This window comes from Lacerta agilis, chromosome Z (assembly GCF_009819535.1).
Source record: "Lacerta agilis isolate rLacAgi1 chromosome Z, rLacAgi1.pri, whole genome shotgun sequence".
In the NCBI taxonomy this organism is placed as follows: Eukaryota; Metazoa; Chordata; class Lepidosauria; order Squamata; family Lacertidae; genus Lacerta; species Lacerta agilis.
Window position 1 is genome coordinate 27,790,062 of NC_046331.1, and position 19,835 is coordinate 27,809,896.

The 19,835-nt window shown below is 43.8% G+C and overlaps 1 protein-coding gene across 1 annotated transcript; it reads right to left on the reverse strand.

Annotated features, from left to right (window-relative positions):
* Positions 1-631: 631 nt before the first annotated feature.
* SATL1 (spermidine/spermine N1-acetyl transferase like 1) lies at positions 632-17,915 on the reverse strand. Its single transcript, XM_033137166.1, has 6 exons — positions 17,570-17,915; positions 11,371-11,422; positions 9,854-9,934; positions 5,098-5,199; positions 3,932-3,972; positions 632-972 (listed from the first exon to the last, which is right to left on the reverse strand). Exons 1-6 carry the CDS (start codon positions 17,651-17,653, stop codon positions 802-804), a joined length of 531 nt encoding a protein of 176 aa, XP_032993057.1. The 5' UTR covers positions 17,654-17,915; the 3' UTR covers positions 632-801.
* Positions 17,916-19,835: the final 1,920 nt, after the last annotated feature.

Sequence of the window (19,835 nt, forward strand, 5' to 3'; positions counted from 1 at the left end):
AGACCACAGGAACATAGGAAGCTGAGTCAGACGATATGGTCTCTGGTTCACATTGTGTACTCTGGTTGACAAGAGCTCTCCAGGTTTCAGACAAGAGTGTTTTCCCAGCCCTACCCAGAAAAGCTGGTGATTGAATCTCGGACTGTATGCAAAGCCTGTGATTTTAATGGTAATACCTAAAATAGGTACAGTTTTTTAAAGTGTTTCATGCATTCTCTAGTTGTAACCTTTATAAACAGGCAAGTCACTGGATATCGGGGGGACTGAGGCTGAGAGAGAATGGTTTGTCTAAGGCAGCCTTTCTCAGCTTGGCATCCTCTGACTTGGATGCACCAGGGATTGAATCTGGGACTTCATGCAAGGCAGGTGCTCTTTCCCACAAAGTCCTGTTCTTCCTTCTGGGCACAAGCTTGTGCACACTCTAACACACTAGAGCACCAGCTATTTTTGTATTTGAAGAAAAGCAAGAGGTTTCCTGGCCAGGCCAGCACATTATGTCCCACCTGTGTTCTTTCTCCATATGAGTCACCAGTTGAGTATACCTTTGCTTAAACTGATCCATAAGATTCAGGCTGCATTTGAAGTGTTGTATATCCATGTGAAGAAAAAGTAAAGCAATTTATCAAAGTCATGTCAGTCATAAAACACACACACTTCTTTTAATTTTTCTTGCTATTTGCACTCTGCTTTGAAGCCACCGTGTTAACCAGAAGTCTCCCCTTGTAAGTGAGGTTTTTCATTGCAACCCTGATGAGCACTCTAAGCTTTGAGAGTGATAAAAAAATGGCAGACTTCCTTCTTTTAGTCTCCAGAAGCCATTCTCACTAGATGTTCTTTGTCAAATCTAAAGAGATGCCAGCCTTCTTCAGTGGAAAGGTCTGAAGCACCACGCCTCATGTAGTACTCTATAGATGGCTTGTTCCAAACAACAACAAGGAAATGCATGCAGCTGCAGTTGGTTTCTATTGCTATCTGAAAAGTAAGCACAGGCAATAGCATTTGGGGAAGTAAGAGAGGGGAGTCCATTGCTGGTAGCCATTTATTGCCTTTCCCTCTATGCCAAGCACATCCAAGCTTAAGTTGCCTCTGATCTACCAACAAGTATCAAAAACTGGCAGTGATCTACCACCTTCCGAAGCCATATAGATAGATTAGATAGATAGATAGATAGATAGACAGATATAGATCTTTATTTCACAGATACGGTAGGTATGTTTGAATATCATTATGACAGATCCAAATAGTTACTAGATGGAGAAGTAACTAAAAAAGTGAGAAAAGTCAAACTATATTTTTATATTAGTTTGCACAGATCTGAGGAGCCAGCTTCTCTTTCTCTTTCTCTCTCTCTCTCTCCCTCTCTCTCTCCTTCAGGCAGCATCCCATTCCACTGCCAGCACTCAGCGCAGCAGGAAGGATAGCAAGCCGGGGCACTCTTTTTCTCTCCCTCAGGCAGCATCCCACCCCACCGCCAGCGCTCAGCACAGCGGGAAGGATAGCAAGCTGGTAGCGTATGCCCACGCCAGCCCTCCCTTAGAGGCGGCAGGGCAGCATCTCCCCCAAGTCCCCCCAGGAATGTTGCAATCGACCATAATCAGTCTCAGGTTCCACCAGTCAATCATGATTGTGTTGTACATGCCCGCTCTATGCCATTTATTGCCTTTTCCTCTATGCATTCCCTCTAAGCCATGAGGTTGGTAGCCATCACTACGTCTTGTGGGAGTTACTTTTTTAAACCATTTATATTTAAGCTGCCAGTTAATCTTGTTGCTTGGAATTATTACTGTAGCAAATGCAGAAACAAAACTTGGAGTAAAAGAAAACACAGTTACTTCGCTTTCTTTGCAAGAACAACTGCATTCACGGATTGCACAGAAAGTTGTAGGACTATAATACCTGCATCTAGAGTTCTGAATCTAAACTGGGACAACTTAAAGTTCTTTGCTGTTCTCATGTTCTTGGACATTTTTAAACATTAATACAAGATCAGAGATTGGGATATAAGTCATTAATTAGTCACTAATTTGTTAATAATTCCTATAAAACCTTTTAGCTGGCAAAGTGCTTTTCTGATTCAGAGCCAGTTGATATGTACAGTAGCTGTGGTGGTACATTGCACACCCACCATTTAATTTCTCCTTGTTTTATTTAAAGATGCCTATAATTGTTTTCATTTCCACTCACAAATGTCTCAAAGCAACTTACACATCCATAAAATGCACAAAGCTTACAAACAGTTAAAAACAATGCACCAGGAAATTTTATCTTAAAAGTGCTAATGCAACAATATTAAAAGAATGATTCCTGCCCCATTCAGCTGAAAGGTGAACATCACAAACAGGTAAGAAATCATACTATAGTATGATCCCAATCATAAGCACTCAGGGAGAAGACTTAAAATCCAATCTGTTTTTTGAGGTAAGTTCTAGTCTAGGGTATAACTTCTACATGGGAATATTTTTCAAACCTGTAACTCTTCCCTCTTTTTCCACCCAGTCTCCCTTCCCAAACAAATGAAGTTGATTAGGATTGCCCTTCTGAAAGAGGATTTTGTATCACAGCTGGAGAACTAAGCTGAGTCACCAGTTGGAATGCAAGTAAAAACTTCATTCATACAAATGATTAGATGGTTAAAACTGTCGGTACCCCTTCAGACTACAAGTGAGGATCACATGGTTCAATGTATTTTCATACTGAAAGCTTCCCCACACATAGAAAGCTAGCACAATAGTGAGAGTGTTCAGCTATAACTCCTCCCTCTGGCATCTAGTTTTATATATGCAAAATTCTGATTTTATTTATTAGTACAGAGGGATTACGAAAGTATTGAGTTAGAAGGGATTTCAAAGGTCACCTAGTCTAGTCCCCTTTATGCCAGTGCAGTAAATCCACTGCTACAGCATTCTTGATAGGTGGCTGTTTTCTGTTTAGTAACCTCTAAAGACAAGTTTACTTCCTTCCAAGGGAGTCTGTTCCACAGAACAATTTTGCTTCATTTATATGACATCCCTTCAGATATTTGAATATTCCTGTCCTCCAGATTTAAGCCCAAATCATAGGACATGGTTTGCAGGCCCCTCACCATCTTTGGGGGGAGATGCCATGGCTCAGTGGCAGAGCATACACTTTGCATGCAGAAGGTTCCCCTTTCACCCTCTGGCATTTCCAAGTACGTCTGGGAATGCCGCCATCTGAAAGCCTGGAGAGTTGCTGCTAGCCAGTGTAGACAATACTGAGTTAGATAGGCTAGTGATAAGATTTGGTAGAAGGCAGGTTTTCTGTGTTGCTGTATTGCTCTCTGTTCCAGTTTATCACTATTCTGCAGTGTCCAGAGCTAGATGCAGCACTCCAAGTGAGGTGAATTTCTCCAGAGTGGAAGAAATTATTACAATCTACATGTATTTCTGTTGGTGCATTAGCCCTTTTTTTAGTCTCTGCATTCTACTATTAACTCACATTTCACCTTGTGTTCTGTTATAAATTTCAGGAACTTTTCATGTGTGTTCCTGCATATGCAAGCCCCTACCTGCAGTCTGAAGCATGAAACAGTTGTATCAACAGTTTTTACAATCTCATCTGTTGCTTGTGTGAATGAGATTTAGAGGTTCTAACCACTGATACCCTGTTGATCCTCTCTTTTGCTTCTTGATTCTCAAGCTGACTTGAATAATGTAAACCAGGTCTGGGGAACTGGTAGCCCTCCAGATGCTGTTGGACTCGCTCCCATCATCCTCAGCCAGAATGAGCAATAAGGGTGATGGGAGTTGTAGTCCAGCAACATCTGGAGGGCACCAGGCTAGAGAATACTTTCGGTCAAATTTAATATGTCAGCTGCGTTTTGACTAAAGTAGCTTTAAGTCTGTACTGTTGAATATACAGCTTACAAAATAAATACATACAAGTAAATGGAAGACAGGAAAATATAACTTGCCTGGCTTAATCTTTTTAAAAGTTCTGTTCCAATGCCCCAACCTGCCAAAACAGTTCAGAAAAACCTCAGATGCCAAAACTTGCAACATACCCATGTGAACAGTTTGCCTGCTTTGACAATATGCCATTTTATCTTCTTTGTCATGAGCCATGAACAAAATAGGAATATTTACAGGTAAAATCTAATGCATTATTCTATGCACATTCAAAAAAATTAAATTTCTTTGAAATTGCAAAGAAGCCTGTACATTTATCATTATTTTTTGGGAAAGGAAAGGAAATGGAACTGCAAGGCTAGCCTTCTTCCACCTGATGCCCTACAAATTTTGTTGGACTCCCAAGTCCTATTGGCCCCAACCAAGGATGGGTGAATCTATCAATTTTGGTTTCTCATTTTTTCACACTCAAGTGCAGTTCTCCACATTGGCACATCACTTCACTTAAAAAAAAATCTCATGAGAACTTAGTGATATTTTATTGTGCATTTTCCCTCATATATACAACTTTGTGTGCAATTTTTTGTAGCATATAGCTTTGCATTTTGTATGCTATTTTTATTAACATGCATTTTTGTGCCCAGTTTACCCTAGCACATGCATTTTCCCACACATTACATGGCTTGGGAACTGTAGTGCAAAATTGAGAGAAGTGTGAATCTCCAAGGAAAGCTTGTGGCATTTCAGTTTGTGTATTGTTACATGGTTCATTTTTCACTAAGCAAGCCTGGACAGTGTGTATGGTCTTGATGGTCCAAAGGAACAGAAAGCAATATTTTTGGCACCAGTTTAGTGTAGGAGTTAGGTGCATTTTATGCACGTTTCACCCTGGTATATGCAATTTTGAACACCTTCCTTGGTTGGAGAACTGCATCGCAAAATTCAGTGCAAATTTCAAAGGATGACTGTTTCAGTTTGTGTTTTGTTTTGGAAAGTCCAATTAGGTACGTTTCCCTTTAAATGCAAACTGCCTTGCTCAAGTGGCTGGGGCTGATGGGAGCTAGGAATCCAACAATATATTGGGGGCCACAGTTTCACTAACCCAGTTTTAGGCTTTAGGGCTAAATGATGAGGACTTTATTTTCTGGGTCTTCCCAGTCTCAGCCCAACCACCTAACCACACCTTCACACTGCCTCTCATTTTATTATGTGAAAACAGTATTAATTTTACCTCTATATTCATCCATAACGTAGAAGTCTTCTAAGTACAACAGCTTGCCAATCCAAGGGTCATAAGTAAAGTAATACATAGCAAACCCTACAATGTCGGTATCTGGGGAGACACAAAACAGCTATTATAAGGAAATAACCACTATTGTGTAAAGCTATCAATCAGCAGAGGATGGTCAGTTTGGGTACGTGGGGGCATTTCCCCTCCAACCTCAGTCTACCTTCTGCTACCGGTAGTGTCCTCATGTCTACCTTCTTAACTGCAGCTAGGCCAGGTTGTGGCACTGCCTCTCAACTTCTCCCTCCTTAGTCCCATTGTTGCCCTTGTAGAACTCAGCAGCCAGGAAGATGGAGACATAGCAAAATTAGTTCACTCTGCCTGTCATTGGCTCTGGCTCTACCTGTTGTTTACTCTGGCGCCACCTTCTGTTGGTCTCCCTGCCTTCCAGCCTACCAGTCCCAATGGACATTAACCACCACTGTATTAGATGCAGTGATACCATCTTGGTGGGTGGAAAGAAAAATAAGAGCCTATATTGCACTTGTCTTCTCTCTCCCCCCCCCCGATAGCGTTTTAATAGCTCAGACATAGGGAAGGATTACGGAAACTGTGAGAGGTTAATTACCTCTCTTTCCCAGCACTACTGCGCTAAGCCGAATACCTCCTCTCCAACCACTGACTAAACTCTAAAAAAGGCCAGGATCAAAGGGCTCATATTTTGTTGTTGTTGTTCAGTCGTTCAGTCGTGTCCGACTCTTCGTGACCCCATGGACCAGAGCACGCCAGGCACGCCTATCCTTCACTGCCTCTCGCAGTTTGGCCAAACTCATGTTAGTAGCTTCGAGAACACTGTCCAACCATCTCATCCTCTGTCGTCCCCTTCTCCTTTTAGGTTCATGTAAATATCTTCATATTCTTGGGGGGGGGGGTGCTAATTTCGTTTCTGTTGCACAGTTGACCCATTCTCCTTCCCATCAGGATATGCCAAGAATTGCTTTTGAAACATTTATTAGATTCAAACACCATTTGCCATCCAGCAGGGTGGTATGCATCTGTGACTAACAGAACACAAATCTAAAAGTCTCTTGGATTGTGAAGCTATTGCCAGACCTTTAATGTTTAGCTGATTTTTTAAAAAATATTTTTTTAATTCTCCAAGCAATTAAAAGGATTAAGGCTGTCATCTTTTAGGACGTACTATGTGCCTCTTTTGGTCAAATGGCAGGAGGTTCAACAACATGTACTGAAACTCATTTAAAATGGTACGAAGTATTTTGAGGGAAGTAGCAATCCGTTGTTGACAAGCAATTCCAAAACAAAGTAGAATATTCTCCACACTTTAAATGTCACAGAGTGCAAGTTACATGTTTTAGGTCCCAGTTGACTGGGGGTTCTTGTGGGGAGATATTTATCATTGCTTTTCACATGAGTCTCAATGCGATTTACAAACATAAAACTGAAAAACAGTTTTGAAAAGAATAGGGGGGGAATCCAACTAAATATAGGCTTGCAAACAATACAAAGTGAACATTTAAAGCAGAAACCTCTTGAAATGTAGAAGCTTGTCAAAGCAATAATGTCTTCTATTTTCCCCAAAAGTAAAGTGGGCCCACGATTTACCATGAATTTACCTGCGCGATCAGAACCTTAGGCGCACAGCTGAAAAATAGTTGGAGAGCAGGGGAAACCCACCACAGAAAGAGCTTTTTAAGCCCTCCATTTTGCTTATTTGGCTCTGGGAACTTCCCAGCATAAAACCCACATAAGTGGTGGGCCCATTATATCCCAGTAGGGATGCTGTTCCACAGAACAGGGGCAGTGGCAATGAAAACCCTGCCCTGAATTGTTGGGTTAAGTTAGCCATGTTGAATTGTATGCTGTCAGTGGGTTCATGCTGTTGTCTTGTTGGGCTATGTATGTGATAAAGGCGAGCCATGCTGGAGTGAAGGCATCCTCTTCTATTTCTCCCCTTGTCAGTTTCAGTCTACTGGTTAGCTTTTATAGTAAGGCTGTTTCCCATACTACTGGATACCAGAGTTCCATGTTTATTCCTGACAGGTTCTTCCAGTGTCTGGCTATGCTGTTTCTGGCTGCTGAGAGTAAGTGGGATATGAGCTCTTTATAGGGTGAGCGGGCATAGTTATCTTGGAATATATTCAGTAGGGCCAGTACTGGGGTGAATTCTAGTACCTGTTTAGTTATTTTGCTTATTTCTTGTATGACTGTTGTCCAGAAGAGTTGGGTTTGGGGGCATTCCCACCACATGTGGCGGTATGTTCCTGTGGAGGTGCAGCCCCTCCAGCATTTTGGTGAGGTTCTTGGGTGTATCAGTGCCGTTTCTGTGGTGTTGGTACCATCTGTAAGTGAGTTTCAGAGTGAGTTATTTTTGCTGATACGGATTTAAAGGGAGGTTTAAACCACATTCTAGTCAATTGGGTGGAGTTAATTTCAAAGACTATGTCGTTTTTTGATTGTGTGAAGAGGGTTGTGGGGCTTTGGAGCAGTGTTTTGTATATTGTAGATACCATCCCCTTGCTATGTCCTGTTGTTGTTAGGAGAAGGCTTTGGAAGGTGGTCAGGGGCCTAGTGGCTGCTGATTTTACTGCTGGGTTGTTTAAGGTGTATAGTTGGTGATGTGTTAGCCAGGGTATTTGTTTGTTTTGTATTTCTTGTGTCAATATGGGTTTGTTATTTTTGTAGAAGTCTGCTATGTGATATAGGCCTTTGGCTTGCCAGGTTTTTATCTGGAGATTTTGTGCTGCGTGGTGGAATAGTGGGTGGTGAGCCAGGGGGATTAGTAGGGATTGGGTTGGGGACAGTTTGCCAACTTATACCTTCCATGTAAGCATGTTCTGTGTCAGGCTTCCTCAAACTTGGCCCTCCAGATGTTTTGAGACTAAAATTCCCACCATCCCTGACCACTGGTCCTGCTAGCTAGAGATCATGGAAGTTGTAGGCCAAAAACATCTGGAGGACGGAGTTTGAGGAAGCCTGGTCTGTGTGAACCTGTTTAGTGTGGTGGGGATTTTCCTTAGTTTGTTTTGCAGGAAAGTATATGCTGGGGTGGGAGTGTTTTCGATTATGTCTCTCTCCAAGTGTACCCATTGTTTCTTCTCATCTTCTAGAATGTATGGGATTATGTAGTGCACTTGGTTGGTGATGTAATATAGTTCTATGTTGGGGATTCCCCATCCTCCTTCTGAGGTGGGGAGGTGCAGGTGTTTGGGGCTTATTCATGGCTTTTCGTGTGAGAAGATAAACTAGTGTCATTTTTTGCCATATGTGGAGTTGGGTTGGTGAAATCCAGATTGCAAGGGTTTGGAAATAGGTGGGTTAATTTTGGAAGGGTAATAATTTTGATCATGACTATTTTATCTGAGAGAGTGAAGTTAGTATTGATCCATCTCGTCAGGGGTTTGTAATTGTGGTGTATAGTTTTTGTGGTTTCTGGTTGTCTGTACCCCTAGGTATCTGAACTTGGTGTGGCAGAGTTTTATCTTTGTGATGTTGGTGAATTCTTTTTGGATATGGGGGGAAGGTTGAAGCACATAGCCTCAGATTTTGTAAAGTTTACTTTAGGCCCGATACCATTGCAAATGTGTTGAATTCTTTGGTTAAGTTGGCTGCTGTGTTGATGAGGTCTGGTGTTGTGACCATTAGGTCATCTGCAAAGAGCCCAAATTTATAGGTTTTGCCTTTTATTTCCACTGCCTTGATGTTGGGCTGCCCAGATTCGGATTGCTAGAGGTTCCAGGACCAGGATGAATAGGAAGGGGGCAGTGGGCATCCTTGTTTCATGCACAATGTACTACCCCTCTCCTAGCACCCCTTATACTCATAGGTGGAGCAATGGATGCAAAAAATGACCTACACGAAAACACATTTTTTGATCAAGGCAGGCAGGCAGGCAGACAAGAGGAGCTCAATGCTACATTCCCTCGGGGAGGGGTATAGTTAGGGTGGGATTTGCTATGATGAGAGTACCAAAGTTCAGATAGGGAGGCTTAGAAGGTTGCAGTTGAACTGTGAGCCTCAGCATTCCCAGTGATGTGCCCCTCCAAATGTCATTGGACCCCTCACCCACATCAAGCCCATTCAGCTTAACCATAAGTGATAAAGTTGTAGACCAGCAACTTCTGGAGGCCCACAGGTTCCCCACCCCAACCTACCTAGACCCTATTATCTTCTGAGATCCTTCTCTGGGTACCCCCACCAGATGCAGTCCAGTGCAGGGGCGGAGCAAGGGGGCGGGGGCAGTCTGCCCCGGGTACTGCCCCGGGGAGGGTGACACTCTGGGGGCAGGCCCCACCCCCACGATCGAGCGCGGCAACTTTTAAAAGGCTGCAACGTGCAAACAGCAGCACAGCGTCTGTGCTGCAGTTCACGCGCTGCAGCCTTAAAGGTTGCCGCACCGCACGGAAGGGGTGCCGGCCAATCGCACCCGCCATCTTGGGTGGACATGCGCAGTCCACCCAAGATGGCGGGCGCAATCGGCTGGCACCCCTTTCGACTGGCACCGCGCCACGCTGTGTTTTAAGGCTGCAGCACAGCCCGGTGCCGGTCAGAAGCTGTGCCAGCCGATCGTGCCCGCCATCTTGGGCCTTTTAAGTTTGCCGCCCCGGGCAGCAGATTGGCTCCCTCCGCCCCTGGTCCAGTGGGTAGCTTCCTGAGGTGGAGCATTTTCAGTGTTGACACTCATTCTATGGGATGCCTAGTTATACAAATAAATGATAACTTTGTTTTCTTGAAAACTTACCCTGCATTACATCATCCTTATTTGCCTCTGCTATTAAACACTGGAAGAAAGGACGTGATCCAAAACCATCTCGAAGCAAATCTGAAATGTTTAGATAGTTGAATAAAGCACTAAAATATAGTCCCAAGATAAAAGATTAGTAATAGGTAGTAGTACTAAGTAGTACTAAGATTAGTAGGAGCAGCAGCGGTGGTGGTGGTGGTAGGGTGGGGTGGGGTGGGGTGGGGTGGAAGAGAGGGAGGGAGGGAGAGTTAGCATTTGTTGTTGGTTTGGCCTTGTTCTTGTTTTTATTATGTACTGGGGGGCTTATCTTGTATTTTTATGTTGCAAATCGCCCCGGGAGCTACGGATGAATGGCAGTATACAAATTTAATAAACGATAAAAATGAATAATAATGTTGCCACCAGCATCTTCCCAAAGTAGAATTCTGGGTGGGTGTGGGAGAGCAGCCATAATGGACTGGGAGGGTGTGAAATCAGAAGCTCACCCAAACAAAATTGTATTGTTGGGGCTCTTTTCTTTGGACAGCAACATGTGAATTGTGTTGGCACAAAAAGATCAAAGGCCAAAACAGGCATCTTCACCAATATGCAGATTTGATGCAAGGCCAGACCACATGAACACCAGCATTTTTGCTAAATCTGTTTGAACAGGGGTAGGTAGGTGCCGGTGGGTTTAAAATCCCTGCGTGTAAATAACCAGCATGTTAGGGAGATGTTAGACTAGTCTAGTCTTAGCCAACCACAGCATCATCCAAACATCTTGGAGTTGGAGTCCAAACCATTCAGAAGTTGTCAGGTCATTTGAGCTAGAACCATCTTCCCTCACATTAGTTTTCTGTGAGCCAAATTACACTTGAAATGTGCAAGATTTCTTTCCCCCCCCATGCAAATTGCAGTGTGTGTGTGTGTGTGTGTGTGTGTGTGTGTGTGTGTGTGTTAGAAAGATAATCAAATCAGGACCACAGCAAGGATGGAAACTGGTTCAATTATATCTCAGTTCTTGCTCTGATCCTACAATTAGCGGTACCACCAGCATCCTGCCACCAGGTGATGCAATTCGTATTTAAAAATAAATAAATATATAAAAACCAGCTTGTTAAGTGCAAAGGCATCACATTTACTTTGGTTGTATATAGAGGTGGGAATTTGGCTTCTGAGGAGGACTTAAAGGAAGCGCCCAGGCCATGGAGCATATATGTGAGAACTTTTGCCGTGGCTCCAACACCACCTTCCCTAAGGGGCTGCTGCTAAAAACATGCCTGCCTTGAGGAGGGGAGGCAGAAGCGAGGTGGCCCAGGCCATCAGCTCCCAGTTGGCATAAGAGGATGTCAGTCTCCACCTTATATAATGTATTTGTTCTAGTGTTTTAAAATTGTAATCTGTATTGGAACAACAACAACTGTATGATTCTTCACCTGAGGGACAGGGCAGAGGACTTGATCGCATGTTACACTCTGAAGGAGGTAAAATAAATAGCAGCCTCCTAAATTTAACACGCTAGGCATCTACCTTACCTGTTTCTGTTACTTTTACTGCATTAGGCATGTTTTCATAAGCAGCTAGTTCCTGCCAAGAGAAGAAACCAGAATATCACCAAAATAGCAAAGCAGACTTTAAAAACAACAACACTATGAAAGATTGGGATGGTGTTGTTAGTGAAGGTCAGCTCCTTGACATAAGGAGAGCCCCGAGAGATTAGGCCATATGCCCATCTAGTCAAGCATCCTGTTCCCAGAATGACCAGTCGGATGCCCTAGACGAGCAGTGGTTTTAAACCAGTGTGTCATGGCACCCTGGGGTGCCTTGGAATGATAGTCAGGGGCACCGCAAGCCACACTGGCCTCTGCCCCTCTTTCCTTCCTTCCCTCCTTCTCTGATGCCCTCTCTGTTTGTTGCAGCCGCCCTGGCTACAAGCTCCCCAGGCAAATGGTGCCTCTGGGACTGGCCAGGGGGTACTGGTTATACCAGGAGCTGAGGCGGACTAAGCAAGCATGTGGGTGAGGGAACCCAGCCAGCCAGTCCACCAGCCCCTGCTGTTGGGAATGGATGGACAAGTGGGGGCCCAGGCAGGCAGGCAGGTGTCGCACTAGCCTTTCTTGTGCTTGTGTGGAATACCTGCCTACGAGCTGTGTCTGGTGCCAAAGGGGAGCCTTTCCACCATGCAGGCAGAAATGCTCTGAATGCCCTGAGATCTTTGGATGAAGGGCGGTATACTGATATAATAAATGTAAATAAATGAATAAAGGAGAAGAACTTTTACATGAGTATAAGAAGAGCATGTGGCCCACCATCCTGTTCTCATAGTGGCCAACCAGATGCCTCTGGAAACCTACGAAAAGGACCTGGGTGCAACAATATCCTCCTACCCACCCACCCCTGTGATTCAGAGGTAGTACATCTCTGTGAAACCAAGAGTGGTGAAAGAATTCTCACACAAGGTTGAATATTGAATATTGGTGACCCCCCCCCCAAACAGGGAAACTGGGACAGAAACAGAATCTGGCAAGTTTTGAGGAGGCTGGTGGCTGTGCCACTGACACAAGCAAAGTGATGGTGACAGGGATGCTTAGATTCATTTCCAAGGTGCCAGAGCTGGGTTGGGGGGGGGGACCTTCTGGCTCATGGGCCTCATTAGCAGCAACTTGCCCAAATTTTGATACCATATATGACACCAGGTGTGTCTTTGGGGCAAAGACAGGTTTGCAAACACCAACAACCGGCTAATTAGAAGCTGCAGTTGCGTCTGGTACTCGCAAAGAAGTAATGGAAAACATGACATGGGAGCCTCCGATAAAAGGCAAGTACTGTAAAGGGAGAGAACAGCAAGCTCCACCCACACACCTGTACCATGAAATGAAGGGGGAGACAGAAAATAGATGCTCTGTCACTTCCCCTCCTCCTGCCAGAAGCCACAAAGAATCGCCATGAGAACAGAGAGTTTATGTTTTTCAACCCTGGGACATCTGAGCTTTTGAAATTATTCACTGGTATAATGCAGTACAGGATAATATTTACCCACTTTTTTATTAGGAGCCTTATAGAATATCGGAACAAGTCAATGAATATTTGTTAGGCTGATTTGTTCTATGACATACTTTTATTTATGTATTTTTCATAACTACTACTACTACTACTACTACTACTACTACTACTATTTTGCTCCATAAATATTTAGGCTGTAAGCAATAGACTCACATGTATACATCTCTAAGTAGTTGCCCACTGCACAAATAAATAAAAAAGAAATATTACTTTTGTGTGTGCAAGTTTCAAAGCAACAGATTGAGATGGAAACAGGATGGAACAGATTTATGAGCGAACCCCTTCAAAGCAGAGACTTTGATAATTGATATTAATCATTGGAATATTCCATGCCATGAGCAATAAGATGCTGCTGCTTCTCTGTGGAACTTGCTATCAGCCTGCTGCTTGTTCCTGTTACTTACTGCTGGTTTTTGTTTTACCAAGGAAGTTATGGAAGTGCTTTCCATAACTCAGTGGCACAACCCTGGCTTTGCAGGCAGAAGGTGCTAAGTTCAATCCCTGTCATCTCCAGTTTAAAGGAACTCAGATAGCTAAGCTGATAAATTGTTCTGCCACAGAGATACCGCCTGCAGCAGATAGTACCAGACAATATATGCAAGTTATAGGGAAGTAATATAACAGCAGCATCATGGGTCCCTGGAACGCAATCTGCAAGCTGTATTGTTCATTTCCTTGTGATGGCTTGCATAAAGAATACATGATTCCTTCTTAACCATGGTTAGACGAATAGCTCAGGGTTCTTTCACATATTGCACAAAGCTTCAATGTCAGTGGGGCTGAAAAGCGGTGTGTGGTGGGACCATTTCTGAGCATGCTGGGGAAGGTGTTGGAACCTTCAGATCAACCTTCATCAACTTGGTGACCTCCATATGTTTTGAACTACAAATCTAGCTCTGGCTGGGGATAGTGGGAGTCCTTGTGCAAACATTTAGAGAGCAGCAAGTTCATACGCTTCCTCAGGCAAAAATAGGGGCTTTTCTCACTCCCCACCACCCTACATTTTTTGTGTCCCACCTCTAAAGCATTTCCAGTCAGAAGAAGGGCAGGTGACACCACCACTAGACCAATGGGACACAGCACACACACCCTACACTGTCCTAAGAAAACCCATTAACCCTGGTTTTATTTTATTCTTCGTTAGATTTACAAAAAAAGAAATTCGCACACAAGCAAATTTTTAGAAAGGGGCAAGATTAGACACGAACACACAAAGCTTTTTTTTTTTAAGAAAAAGAAAAATCTACTCCTTGCACCCTACTCCTGCTTTCTAACTGCCCAGTATGGTCCTGCCCTCTGCCTGCCCCTCAGAACCAACATGTCACAAAGGGCTGCGCTTCGGCGGGTGGAAGCCTCTCCTGCTCCTCCTCCTCACGTGCTTTACAGCAGCTGCCATAAGCTGCCCAAGGAAGGAAGCTGGCAGCAGCAGCCATGGAGAAGCAACGGGGTGCTCCCTCATAGCCGCAGCTGCCAACATTGTCATTGCTTGGGACAAGCGCTGGTTCACCTACTAATATTAAGTCTCTTCCTAGAGACACTTGAAAAACTCGGGGGATCGTCAATTTGTTCAGGTTTTGGGTGACTGTTATTCTGTTATTGTTGTATTGATTGGTTTTCTTTTCCTTTAAAAAAAATTATACAAAGTTCAAAAATATACACACATTCCAGATTTCCTCTAAAAAAAAGCAAACCAAACAAAATATGCCAAAACAAACACACTTCCAACTCTGGGTTGCCTCCATCATTGCTGCAGATCGGCCCCTGTTTATGGAAGCTGACAAAGTCCAAATAATATTTTTCAGGGAAGTCCCAAGGTCAGTGCCAGCACTCATAATAAATTACGTTAGTTAGTAATCCATAGTTTTCCCTAGGTCACTGGCAGAGATCAGCGTAATGCCTCTCTGTTGGTAGGAGAGGTAAAATTCTTCTATATGTTTCATAAAGCAACTTCTTGTGCCTGTTCCTTGGAAACAGTTCAGATAAGATAGCTTCTCTGAAAGCAACAAACCACAATTTCTGGTTCAAGAGGCAAATTGCATGATTAGTTTTCCAGCTCGATATATGTTTTAATATGTACCCTGCTTTGAGACGGAGCAGGACGCATATCCAATTTTGTCTAATAGGAACTGGTACATATCAGCTTTTAAATGTCCTGGAGCATCAGAGCAAGAGCTCTTTGCACAGAAAGCTACAGGTGCATCACTTGCTATCCTAAGAGCTGTTCTGTTTGCAAAATATACACCTTGCTTTAATCACTGGAATACTGGTAGCTAATGACAACAATTAAAAGGGGTAATTCAGTTTTAAAACAGGAAGATAAATAGATAAAACTGCTGGCAGAATAGCATGGTTTTAAACCAGTAGAAGAGAGTGGTGGAGGGGTCTGAAATCATAGAAACCACACCCATTTTTTCAAAATGCTAATTAAAGGACTGCTTTCTCTGCCTGGCTATCTCCTTGATAGCATTTGGGCAACAAATGAAGGGCTAAATTAGATGTGATGTTAAATGTGTTGTTTGACCGAATGTGCATGTTGTAAAAAAATAAAATAAAATGTATATGGGTGTGGGTGGAAGGCAGGAAAAGCACGCAGGATCACAATGATCATGGGCAAAGAGGAGGGGTTTGTCTTTCTGAGCAACCATTAACAGCACAGACCTGTGGATGTTTATTCGGAATGAAGTCCTGCTGAGTTCAATGGGGATTACCAACCACAGAGAGCCAGTGTGACCTGGAACCTGAAAAACCAGGGTTCATAACCCCCATGAAGTTTTCTGAGCAACCTTGGGACAGTCATAGTCTCTCAGCCTAACCTACACCACAGGGTTGTTGTCAGAAGAAGCGTGCATGTTACCTCGAGCTTGTTAGAGGAAAGTGGGGTGGGGATATAAATTTAATGAAATAAAATAAATAAACTTGGCTGTGCTGTAATAGCTCAGGGCCTTCAGCACTCCCCCCTCCCTCAGCTGGCCCCTGGGGGAAGCCAGTCCATCAGACGGCCTCACCCGGAGAGGCAGGAAGCAGAGCATGCTTGCTGCTGTGCTGGCAGAAGTCACACACATTAGTGTCACCCACGGCATTACAGCCCCTAAAGACTTATATTTTCTTGTCTGCTTTTGTGTAAAATGAACCTGTTAATTTTGTAAATGGCATTGGTTTTGCATTGGGGATTATTATGTGACTGGTTGTGGTGATTTTATGTGGCTTTACTATCTGCTGTCCTCTTTGTTTTATACAGTATTTAAAGAGTTTTTACAATAACCGTTCCCCACATTAAATGGGGTGCGCATTTTGCGTGGTCGCGTCCAGCCCCCTTAGATCCCAGAGCAGCACCTGGCAGTTCGGACTGGCACCACCTTCCTGGGCAAGATACCCGTGGTCTCTGCCTACCCCAGTCAGCCGCCAATCCCTCCTGGGGAGGTGTTGCCAGGGGGATTGGCCAGGTGGGAGAAGGGACCACACAATAGAGGGTGTAGCTTACCTGAGAAGCAGCAGTCGGCTCCAGAGCTTCTCCCACCCTCCACTCCCTCAATTAACGCTTACTTCGCAGGTTAACCTCTTCTCTACAGGTACGCAAGCGCTGCTATGTCAAGGCTACTGTTGAAGGGCCGGAAAGGAATTTCCCTGCATTCGCAGGATTCGCCTTTCCCGTAGCAATTTGTCACAACTTTGGCGGTTGCAGGCCTTTGGCGGAACCCTTTAGTCATCTTCCTAAATGGGGCCGTGGGGCGGTGACTCCACGCCCCCAGTGCGGCGGCGATACCAGGGTTCCCGTTAAAGGGGCTTGGGGGGAGGCATTGACCATACGCCCAGAGGTTGTCATTGCCCTCCCCTTCCAGCGGCGGCGAACCAGGGGGTGGGCTATCTGCTTGAACACATGTTCTCCAGACTTAGCCCAATCCCCACACATGCTGGATAACCCTGAAGTTACCCAGACCCCTGGCTGGGGGGCTGGGAAGGATAAACACCCAGTGTCTGAGCCAAGGTCCTCTTACATCTGAATCTTAATAAAGTTGTGGTGAATTTTAATCCCATAGCACATTGTCTTGTGTCATTATTCCGCTCAGGGGCTGCATGGGGTTTGGGGGACTCCGCCTGGCCACGCAAATTATGTATTATTTTAATTGCCTAGTTTATAATGTTTTATAGTGGCTCCTTTCTTATAAGCCACTCTGGGATGATCTATGATCCTAAAAATGTTTAAATCTTCCTTCCTTCCTTCCAAAATTACCGCAATCATCTGCCAGTCTAGCAGTTTATAGGATTGGACTGTGTTTCATGACATTCCCAAGCGCAGGGGTCGCCAATGAATACAATGGCAACTTGGAGAACTCTTCAGGGTGGCCCTCAGCCAGCAAAGGTAAATTACCTTTTTCTCCCTTGAGAAAAGAGTGGAAGAGTGATGCTCTTTCTCACTTCCTCTTTCAGTGCTCAGATTAATTCTCTTGGATCCAATTTTTTACTCTGATCCAATTTTTACCCTGATATTTTGGAAGAAGGAAGTGTGTGTCTGTTCTTGTCTTTGGGTGGGGGTGGGCAGATTCAGGGGAATGGGAGAGAGATGAACAGAAAGGGAGGCACCCACACAACTCACTCAAAAATCCAAATGTGTCCAGTGGCCTAAAAATCTAACTTTCCTTCCCTACAGCCTCCCCCCCCCTCCCCGCTTACTTTGATGAGACGCAGGATTTCCGTACAGTCCCGCGGTTCTGCTGGACGAACCCGGAAGCGGTTCAGAGAGTTGCCAGACATCATGAGAGCATGAAGCAGCAAGGATGCTGATCACTTCCCACAAGGGAGCTTGAGTGCTGCTGGGCCTCTCCTTGGGGGACTGACTTCATTCACCATCTCCAACGGCTATTGTTAGCCAAGGCACAAAAAATAAAAGGTGGGAAAAAGATGTTCTTCCTTCCCACCTTTCCCCACCCTATTTTCTCCTTCCCCCTTTACATAGGTGGGGATTTGACTTCCTGCTGCTGCCCAGTTTCCATCCCACCTTGTCTCTCAGTTGGTGGTTGAGCCATTAAGCATATGTGGATCATATGGAGAGTCACAATGGGATCAGTGTCACAATTCTCTACCTCCCCTAATCTCCTCCCCTTTAGTGAATTGCTTTGCACAGGTGGGAAGGAGAAGGACTCAAAGAAGCAACACAGAGGTGGGTCAACTATTATCATAGCTTTCCATGTTCAAAAATCCTAATGGGAGATATTTAGGCCCATCCTCACCCTTGCAGTCACCTAAGGCAGAGGTTCTCAAACAGTGGTCCACAAGCCACCATTGGCTTGTGAGTGCTACTCAGGTGGTCCATGGAAAATCTGTGGAGTAGTCAAGAATATGTTACTTTAGCACGGTGCCTGATTTTACTTCTTCAAGACTAAGATAAAGGATGCCAGAGAATTCTGAAAGAAACAGAAACGGGAGCGGAAATTGCTGTTGTTTGTTTTACTTTACTTAATTACTTGTTTTTATCCTGCATTTTTTTCTGTGTACTGCCCTGAGAACTTATAATGAAGGGAGTGTTAGAAAACACCCTGGAGGTATCGAAATTCCCCCATTCCTCCAGGTGTCAAAAGCGAAAGTACAGTTACAAAAGAACATCTGCAGCAGGAAGAGATAAGATTGTTTCTGCCTGTTCTCACACTCTCTCAGAGAGTCCTGTGAATTATACCAATCACAAAATGCAGCCTCGGTGGACTGATTTACTAACGGGGAGATATATAAATTTAATAAAATAAAATAGAGGAAAGGGGTCTGTGGGTTAAAAATTCCACAGGACATGAATTTCCCTTGACTGTGTCTAAAGTAGCTTTCTGAATTCTGCCAACTTAAAACATAATTCTGTTCTGACAGGCAAGTACTATGGCAGTTTTTCAGATCGTGGTGACTTCCATTCACAGGAAAGAACATGTGTTGAGCACCTTATTACTCAGGGTGAGTAGGACCTGTGCACTTGTGATACTTGTGCTGCCATCATTGTATTCAAGAGAGCCTCACAGAGTCAACTTAATCAGTTCATTTCCTCAAACTAAAAGTGTAAAGGTCAGGAAAATTCACAATAATCATACTGTTTCCTTCTTCAGTGGGCAGATCCTTACCATACATTTAAAGCACATCCATCACACATGTAAAGCACACGGCTTCTCTCAAAGAATCCTGGGAACTGTACCCCCCCCCAAAAAAAACCACCTACCAACTAAAATTCCCATGCTTCTTTGGGGAGAGCCATGTGCTTTATTTACATATGTGCTTTATATGTATGGTGATGGTGACCCACTGCCAGTATCAAGAATTCCTGGGGGTACTATTGGTATTGCATGGTACTTTTTAACAGGCAGATTAGCCAACTAAGGCTACAATCCTAAACTCAAGGCTTACCTGGCCATTGCTATTTCTGTTCCTGGATCTCACACCATTGCCTTTGCTGTGCCTTACATCCCATTGCTTTCCTTTTCTTTCCTTAAATACTTCTTACCAGAAGTTATAGTCATGACAGCCAGACTAATAGCAATAAATTGGAAGTTATGTAAATCAGCTGACATCTTACAATGCTATAAAACATATGGGATATATAGCCAGTGCTTTTTTTCTTAAAAAAAATGTTTCGGGATACTCCCATTTTCCTACACATATTAAAATACTACCCCTTAATGAGGCCAAACTTAGATTCACAAAATGTTTATGGGTATGTGTACCCCTACATCCCCCCAGAAAAAAGCACTGAATATAGCATTGTTGATTTAACTTGTATGTTATAAAAGAGCTATTGGAGGATGTGTTTATATATACATATATATATATATATATATATATATATATATATAGAGAGAGAGAGAGAGAGAGAGAGAGAGAGAGAGAGAGAGAGAGAATTGGAATAGAAAACTAAAACTCCAGGACAATGTTCAATGTTCATATATTATTTTCACTCGTATAATTT

Bases quoted from the DNA above. Each gene is read 5' to 3' on its own strand.
- SATL1 (XM_033137166.1), bottom strand. From the start codon at position 17,653: ATGATGTCTGGCAACTCTCTGAACCGCTTCCGGGTTCGTCCAGCAGAA. The intron at 11,423-17,569 runs GTAAGCGGGGAG...TTCTCTTGGCAG, and splicing joins AAATCCTGCGTCTCATCAAA to GAACTAGCTGCTTATGAAAA. The intron at 973-3,931 runs GCAAGTTATATT...CTTACTTTTCAG, and splicing joins TTTTAAAAAGATTAAGCCAG to ATAGCAATAGAAACCAACTG.